The sequence below is a fragment of the Mandrillus leucophaeus genome, unplaced genomic scaffold, assembly GCF_000951045.1.
Source record: "Mandrillus leucophaeus isolate KB7577 unplaced genomic scaffold, Mleu.le_1.0 Scaffold58, whole genome shotgun sequence".
Lineage (NCBI taxonomy): Eukaryota > Metazoa > Chordata > Mammalia > Primates > Cercopithecidae > Mandrillus > Mandrillus leucophaeus.
In genome coordinates, this window is record NW_012106252.1 from 350,193 (window position 1) to 359,066 (window position 8,874).

Here is an 8,874-nt window from a genome sequence, read left to right on the forward strand (position 1 = left end):
AAAAAAAAAAAAAAAAAAAAGGTAGTTCCTGCCTTCTAGACGTACAAGTTCTGTCAATGAGGCGGTACTACAGACAACAATTCAGTATCATCAGTGTTGTAGTAGCATGCGGACACATGACTGATAAGGACTAGCTGTTAAAGATGTACAGCAAAACAGCGATTGCAGTTACACAGCAAGAACTTCATATCCCATAACACTTATCAAGACACAGAAACAAAGTTAAGTCTTTTTCAGAGCCATGGGAAAAACCAGGTAACCTGATGAAGCTAGTTCTCTTTTTTTTTTTTTTTTTTGAGACAGAGTCTCGCTCTGTTGCCCAGGCTGGAGTGCAGTGTCATTATCTCGGCTCACTATAAGCTCCGCCTCCTGGGTTCATGCCACTCTCCTGCCTCAGCCTCCCGAGTAGCTGGGACTACAGGCGCCCACAACCACACCCAGCTAATTTTTTGTATTTTTAGTAGAGATGGGGTTTCACTGTGTTAGCAAGGATGGTCTCCATCTCCTGACCTCGTGATCCAACCACCTGAGTCTCCCAAAGTGCTGGGATTACAGGTGTGAGCCACCGCGCCTGGCCAAAGCTAGTTCTCTTTTATTTGAAACTCACTCTGACACTGAGAGTAGCATTAGCACATTCACTTCACGTTGTAAATGAAACTCAGGGTCTAAAAGGAATATACCGGAGGCCTCGTGCAGTGACTCACGCCTGTAATCCCAGCATTTTGGGAGGCTGAGGCGGGTGGATTACTTGAGCTCAGTGGTTTGAGACCAGCCTCGGCAACATGGTGAAACCCTGTCTCTACAAAAAATACAAAAATCAGCTGGGCATGGTGGCACATTCCTGTAGTATCAGCTACTTGGCGGGCTGAGGAGGGAGGGTCACTTAAGTTTGGGAGGTCCAGGCTGCAGTGAGCAGTGCTCACGCCACTACACTCCAGCTTGGGCAAAAAAAAGTGACGCCCTTTCTCAAAAATAAATAAATAAATAAGAAATAAAACAACTATACTAGAGTCATCATGTCTGTAACAGTCCTAGTTCCCAGATCCAAATCCCACTGTTGCCTCTGTACATCTTAAACTGACAAGGAAACAGAGGACAGAGGACCTACTGCTCAAGAACACAAAGATAAATATAGGACACTTACACCATCCAGTCCATCATGGCTATTGGTGAGAAGAATGGGGTCAGGGACTGGGAGATTCATGTCAGAGTGGATCTGAGTTAGGTCATGGATGTTTAAGATTGGTTCCTGAAAGACACCCACCCCAAAACATTAATCTTTTCAAGCTGAACAAAGAAGTATTTGATTGAAGAGCAAGAAATGAAAGCGCTTTTACAGTTTAAAAAAATAAAAAGAAGAATCAACACACAATTTGTTCCAGTTGACAGTAATACCAGGGCCAAAAAAATAGGGGAATTTGAGGAAAGAAAAGGGTCTCTCACCTTCAGAAAACTATCAAGTTCTAACAACTTCTTTGGGAAAAAATTTGCCACCAAGTCTTCTGCCTAAGGAGGAGGGAAAATACAGCTGAATTAATATCTGTGGGAAGGTCTCTCTCTCTCTCTCTACAGATATCTCCTCTTTGGGAAACTCTCAACCAACACTCATTTTTCTATTTATTTCACTCACCTCACTTGTGATGCGTTCCCTGAAAGAATCAACCTAAAATTAACAAAGAGAGCAATTCAGTACCTGGGGACAGAGGTAAGAGCAGGATAGAGAATCCCAAATCCAACTGTCTTTCCCTCACCTTGTAACTGTAATAAGAAGCTGAGAGGCCCCCAGACTGCAAATACTTTATTTTTTTGAGGATCCATTTTTCCATCTCAGGAGAAGAAAGCAGGGCTTTGAGGGCAGCACCTGCCTGTCTCCTCTCTCCTCTCCCCTCCCTCCCTCCTGTGTCTGAAGCTGTCTGAATTTGATAAGCAGACAAAAGACAGGTAGTTAGGAAAGATGTGAGCTCACAAACGTGCCAACCCCCACCCAGACCTGGCCTATGATACCAGGCAGGGCAGCCACCAAGAGCAGGGGCAGTGTCCAGGGACGTTGTTGGGCTGGGGGATTTCCAGCTGTCACTGGCCTAAAGCCCTGAGTCCAACACGTGTCCGCGGAGGTGTCCCCGGGACTCTCCATCATCAGACGCGGTACAGAAAGCCATCCTATATTTTCCTCTCCCGCGAAGCCGACCCCGGGAGTTGGGGGCTGGGCTGAGTCGAGCGGAAGCTCAGAGCTGGTATCCCCAGGGAGACAAAGACGACATGGGGAGTAGGAAGTCAGTCAGACTGCTGGGGGATCAAAGCGAGGGGCAAAAAGGCCGGACCGGTGCCGCTACCTTGAGCTTCACTTCCTGATCCACCTTCAGCAACGAGGCCATGGCCGGGCCGGGCCGTGTCCGATCCGCTGGACACCGGAGGCGCTGTGGACTCCAGGGAGGGGGCCGGAGGGACCTGAGAAATCTCGGCTGACCTCGGGACCCGGCCGCCCTCGCTGGCTCACTCACTGCTCGCTTGCTCCCTCCCTCCGTGCCGTCCGCCCGCCCGCCGGCAGCCTGCTGCCTGGTTGCTCTCTCGCTCGCCCTCCCGGCTTTCGCCGCTCACGCCGGAAACTGCGTCACAGCCAATCGCCGAGACTCCTGCGAGGCTGTGCACGTGCGCTGCGCAGCCGCGATGAGACTCGGGTTTGGATGCTCCCCGGGGTAAAGTGTTGGGTAGGGGTGAAGTAAAAAGGAGAGCTGTGGGGAATGGTGCGCTGAGAACTGAGCCTCCGAAAGACTCGGAAACGGTGCGACCCTTTCTGTTGGCCCGGAACTCGCCTTCACCGAAGGGACCTCAGTCGCTGCAGTCCCGGGGACAGCGCCGTCGCGCCCCAGTGACGTAGGTTCGGGGAAGTCGGGGACCCGGGTACTGGGTTCGGGGGTGTAGTCCCTGATTCCCGCTGCCTCTGCCCGTTTGCCGAGGCTCAAGTGTTTAGGCTAGAGCGAAAAACACAAGTGCGGTTGTACCAAGCTTTCCTGGTACATTTCCCTGCCAACTGACTGTCGTAAGCTTCCGGACCTCAAAGATCAACTACCTAATGGGCAAATTGATGCCCAGAGTAGGGCAAGACTTGTCCAAGGCGTTTCCAGTACATCCTGAACCAGGACCCAGATCTCCTAACTTCTATGGCAGTGCTGTATCTATTTGCCTAATGGAAGCTTAAGACTATACCTCTTCATACACCCATTCATTCGATCTCTCTCGACATTGGATATTTCATTCAATAAAATGGGCCAGGGCACTGTCTCAGATTCTAGAAATATGTGAGTTACATATGTAGGTTGAAATCTTCTAGTAGCCACAATTAAAAAGTAAAAGAAACAAGTGAAAATTTTAGTCATATATTTAACCCAATTTATCCAAGTCCTTCAACATGTAATCAACATTAAAAAATCGAGATCTTATGCATTCTTTTCTCATACCAAGTCTTCAAAATCCAGTGCATATTTTACACTTAACTGCACATCTCAATAAGAAAATAACACATTTACAGTACAGTGCTCAGTAGCCACATGTGGCTGCTGGCTTCTGTATTGAACAGCACAGCTCTGGGAAATCAAAGGCAAACAAGATTCAAGGTTGCTGGTCTCATGGGGCATAATATTGGAAAAACACCAGAAAGTAAACTGACAAAGTAACTGCAAAATTTGATAAATATTAGGAAACAAGTGGATGACATAGAAAATACCAGAGATCTATTTTAGATCGAATGGCCAAGGAAGGCTTCTGAACAAGTGACAAGCTGCGATCTAAAGGACATAAAGGGGTTAGCATGGAAAGAGTGAGAAGAGCCTTGAGAGGTATAAGTGCAGCAAATGCTCTAGGGAAGGAAAGAGACTGTCTTGAAGACAAAGACTGGTGAGTTGGGGGTGAGGAGGGTTATTAGTAAACAATCTAGATTAAGTGCAAAAAGAGGTCATCAGATTTATATTTTGGGGTCGCTCTTGCTGTTGAACATTTATCCTGGACTGGCCTCTCTACTAAGTGCTAGGAGAATGAGGGGAATACACAATTAAATGGAGTAAAGCACAGAAGACTGACTATGGCCTTTGGAATCAGAGACCTGTGCCTCAAATCCCACCTCAGCTCCTTACCAACTGGAATCTTGGGCAAATTATTGAAATGCTGAGTCAATTCCCTCATCTGTAAAATGGAATTTTAATAATTAGTAATAAATAATAGTATGTAATATTGTAGTGTTGTGAATATTAGAAATAATATATGTAAAACAATTAGCACAGTGCTTAGATACAAAATAAATAGTAGCCACTGTCAGATAAGTAACTGATCTGTTAACGCTTAGCATGAAGAGGTTAGTCCTTAAATTACAGTAATTATTTTCATTCCTGCTTTCAAGCTCAAAGTCCTTTTCAGCTTATAGAAGGCCACATATAACATAGCTCATACTATCCATCTTGCTCATAAACATCTAACAGTTTTCCCCCTTTTACCTCTGTTTTCTGTTAACACATTTCCCCGGGAACTGTTGAGATCCGATTTGAAACTTCAGGAATTATTTCCCACATTAACTCCATCCTATTTTAAGTATGCCACTATTCTGTATTTCTTTCAGAATTTATAACATCAACTGGAAAACTTAATATGTTTGTGTCTGTTAAAATATGCTTTGTTCTCAAATAATTATGTTTTGTCTCCTTCAAGTAGGTTATAAGACAGATACACATTCTCTTTATTTCCCTTCCTCCTCCCCATCCAAGTGTTTTATATAATACTCTATTCATTCATTTGTTTATTCAGTGAACAACTGGAGGGTACCACTACATTTAACAATAACTATTCATTTCTGGGTGCTTACAAGTCACATGTGATCACTGATGACTGGTCTAATTTTAAATTCATGTCCCAAAATCTCATATGAGTGCACAACACTGCCTGAGCTCCTACTACATGCTCCTGACGAGTTTGCTCTCCCCCTCCCAATGACTGTCATACTTTCTCATCTCCCTGAACCTCCAGTATTCCTTCTCTCCCACCTCCAACTTAGGTCTGGGCTCATTCTTTATTGAGAAAACAGAAGCAAATGAGAACTTCCTCATCATCTCACCACCAAATCTGCCAATCTGCAAAATACTTTCTGCCTTTCCTCTTTCATTGAAGGAAACATACCTGTTCCCATCTCTTCCTTTTGTTCCTTGGATTCCATCCCCTTTCACTTTCTCAATGTCTGTGCCCATGATTAGCCCCTCGTTTTCCTACATCACATTTCTCCTCTGCTGGGTCATTTCCAGACATGACCAATATCCCCTATCTTGAGAAAACTCCCCCCGCCGAATCCAGGTTCCTCTGTAGCTATTACTCCCTTTCTGTGCTCTCTTTCCTGGCAAGACTTCTTGAATTATTTATTGTCTCTTACTCTACTTCCTCATGCCCCCTTTACTCCAGTCCACTCTAATCAGACTTCTCAACCCCACTTTCTCAATGATACAATTTTTGTTAGGTTACCAGTGACTTCCATGTTGACAGTACCAGTGGTCACCTCTCATCTTATTTGAACCTCTCAGTAGTACTCAACATCTTAGCCACTCCCCTTCTTAAAATACACACAGCAACCTGTTCTGATCTTTCTCCAGCCTCAACAGTGATTCCCCATTTCCTTTGCTGGCTCTTCCTCCTCTGCTCCACTTCTTAATGGTGGCATGCTTCAGGAGACTTATGTCGTTTATTCTCTACTTACACTTTCTCCCTAAGAGGATCGATGCATGTTCATAGCTTTAAGTATCATCTGTATGCGGCCGGGCACAGTGGCTAATGCCTGTAATCCCAGCACTTTGGGAGGCCAAGGCAGGCAGATCACCTGAGGTCGAGAGTTCGAGACTAGCCTGAACATGGAGAAACCCCGTTTCTACTAAAAATACAAAATTAGCCGGCACGATGGCACATGCCTTGTAATCCCAGCTACTCGGGAGGCTGAGGCAGGAGAATCACTTGAACCTGGAAGGTAGAGGTTGTGGTAAGCCAAGATCGTGCCATGCACTCCAGCCTGGGCAACAAGAGCGAACTCTGTCTCAAAAAAAACAAAAAAATCATCTGTATGCTGATTTGAGGGCCCCAGGTTCGTATCTCCCATCTGACATCTTCACTGAGTTCCAACCATCTATTTGATGTTTCTACTTGGAAACCTAATGAGCATATCAAACTTAACATGGCCAAACCAGAATTCTTGATTCTCCCACACACCTGTTATTTTCCTATTCTTCTCCATCTCAGTAATTGACATAACTGTTCACCCAGTTGTTCAAACCAAAAACCTAACAGTCAATCTTGATTCCTCTCTTTCCCTCATGTTTCCACATTCAATCCATCAGCAGGTCCTGTCAGCTTTCCCTGTATAATGCATCCTGTATGAGTGTGCTTTCCTCCATCTCTTGTTAGCCTGGCCAAAGCCACTGTCATCCTTTGCTAGGACTATTACAATAGGCTCCTATCTGGTCTCTCCATTTCCACTCTTGCCACCCCCTACCAACTGTCACATTCTATTCTTCACTCAGCACCAAAATTTATCATTGATTGATTGATTGACTGAGACAGGATCTTGCTATGTTGCCCAAGGTGGTCTCGAACTCTTGGGCTCAAGGGATCCTCCCGCCTCAGCCTCCTGAGGAGCTGGGATTACAGGTGCACACTGGGCCAGCTCAAAATAATTTTTTAATATATCAACCACAGACATGGTAGCATCTACTCAAGCTGAATATCTATACCTAGGGAAGACAGGGAAAGAGAGAGAGAGAGATCCCAGAAACCTCAATTCTAGGGACCCACCCAAGAGAAATGCATAAATATATTCACCAAAAGACATGAACAAGAATGTTCACAGCGACGCTATTCACAATAGACCCAACTGGAAACTACCCGGATGCCTCTTAACAGCAAGAGAGATATCTGTATTTTAATATAGTCACACAATGGAATACTACAAAGTATTGAGAATGTATGAACTAAAACTACACAAGGTGGGTGAATCTCATGATAAGCAAAAGAAAACAGAAACAAAAGAGTATGTCATGTATGATTCCATTTACATGAAATTCAAAAAACAGTCAAAACTCAATCTAGGGTGTCAGAATTGATGATATTGTTTGCCCTTAGGGTGGGCATCAATTAGAAGGAGGCATGGGAGAGGGAGTTGGGTGTTAGTTACATTGACGTGTTCATTTTGTAAAAATTCATTGAAAATACACATACGATTTATGTCCTTTCCCCTATATATTCTATCCCCCAGTAAATAGTTTCTTTTTAAGTCACCCAGTCATGTCTCTTCCCTACTTATCACCCTCAGTGGTTTCCAGATAACACAGGCCTTCCTGAATCCCCCAGTTGAAGTAGCTCCTCCCACCCTGCCCCCACTTACTCTCTATCACATCACCCTTTCACCTACTGTATTAGCTTTCCAGGGCTGCTGTAGCAAAGTACCACAAAGTGGATGGCTTAGAACCAGAAAAATATATTGTCTCAGAGTTCTGGATGCTAGAAGTCCAAAATTAAGGTATCAGCGGGACCATGTTCCTTCTAAGGGAGCCAGAGAAGAATCCGTTCCAGACCTCTTTCCTGGCTTCTGGCAGCCTCAGGTCTTCCTTGGCTTAGAGGTCACCCTGTGTTTCTTTACATCATCTTCCCTCAGACACAGTACGTGTCTGTCTCTGTGTCCAGATTGCCCCTATTTATAAGGACGCAGTCATATTGGTCTAGGGCTAACATTAATGACCTCATCTGCAACGATCCTATTTCCAAAAAAGGTGACATTCCCATGTGTTAGTCCCAGATGTTAGGACTTCAACATCTTCTGGGGGCCACCACTCAACCCATAGCATGTGCCATTATTTGAAATTATCTTATTAACTTGGTTACATGTTTATTGTCAAATTCTCTCCTCTAGAATATAAACTATCAGACCAGTTCACCAGTATATCCTCTCAGACCTAGAATAGGGACTGGCACATAATAGATCCTCAATAAACATCTGTTGAATCGATGACTGAGGATATGTTGTAGATTATTCACTAATCCCTCAAGCACTACATACACTGACTACATATACTTCCCAAGTGGGAGGGCACACAGAGCATTCACTATGTAACAGTCATTGCCCTGTGTTCCACTTGTATCAGCTCATTTATCACACTACCCTTTATGATATTTACTATTGTATACTATTATTCTCATTTTGTAAATAAGAAAACAAAGCACAGAACAGTTGAATGAATTGCACAAGGTCACATGGCTAGTGGATGGTAAAGAACCAGGTGGTCTCAACTTCCAAATCTTCAGTTGTGACACTATATGCCCTACCTCTCTAGAAGCCCGTTACTTCTCTATGCTTTTCTGAGATGGTGTTAGGGACAGCCAAGCAGGAAGAAACGCAGGACGATGAAGCAGCCATACCAGGACTAGGGGAGAATTCTTTGGGGATGATTCCAGTCACCTCTCCTAAAGGGGCTTTCATGCTGAAAGAGCCAAGAAGAAGAAGGATTGTAAACACTATCCCTAGTCACAAAACCAGGAGAAAAATCAATCTAGTTCCACATATCACATCCAATACCAACTATAAGAAGACCACATACATTTAAAAGAAAAGAAAGACACTTCTGGAAGTGGGAATAACTTTCTAAGCAATATAAGTCATCAAGAAAAATAAGCAGATTTGACTTGAAAATTTATAACTTTCTGAACATCAGGAAAATACGTTAAAGCATTTTATGAAAAATTGCTACAAATACTGAGAAAAATACTAAGAATTCAATACCTAAATAATGAAAGAATGCAAACATAATTCATAAAAAAGTAACTACTGCTTGAGCCTGGGAAGCAGAGGTTCCAGTG

The 8,874-nt window shown here is 44.0% G+C and overlaps 2 protein-coding genes across 5 annotated transcripts in view; one reads left to right on the forward strand and one right to left on the reverse strand.

Moving 5' to 3' along the window:
- Positions 1 to 3,213, reverse strand: part of PSME3 (proteasome (prosome, macropain) activator subunit 3 (PA28 gamma; Ki)) — a 12,566-nt gene extending 9,353 nt beyond the window's left edge. For 3 of the 4 annotated variants that reach the window (XM_011998772.1, XM_011998771.1, XM_011998770.1), the window contains exons 1-4: positions 2,334 to 3,213; positions 1,631 to 1,663; positions 1,444 to 1,506; positions 1,145 to 1,249 (exon numbers count right to left, since the gene is read on the reverse strand). In XM_011998772.1, coding sequence (XP_011854162.1) covers positions 1,145 to 1,249; positions 1,444 to 1,506; positions 1,631 to 1,663; positions 2,334 to 2,375 — 243 coding nt within the window. In that variant the 5' untranslated portion in view covers positions 2,376 to 3,213. Of the gene's footprint in view, positions 1 to 1,144; positions 1,250 to 1,443; positions 1,507 to 1,630; positions 1,664 to 1,751; positions 1,914 to 2,333 lie in introns of all 4 variants that reach the window. The other variant, XM_011998769.1, reaches the window with a different exon arrangement.
- Positions 2,692 to 8,874, forward strand: part of BECN1 (beclin 1, autophagy related) — a 22,075-nt gene continuing 15,892 nt past the window's right edge. The window contains exon 1 of the mRNA XM_011998767.1: positions 2,692 to 2,869. The gene's annotated coding sequence lies outside the window, so the exon portion shown is untranslated. The remainder of the gene's footprint in view (positions 2,870 to 8,874) is intronic.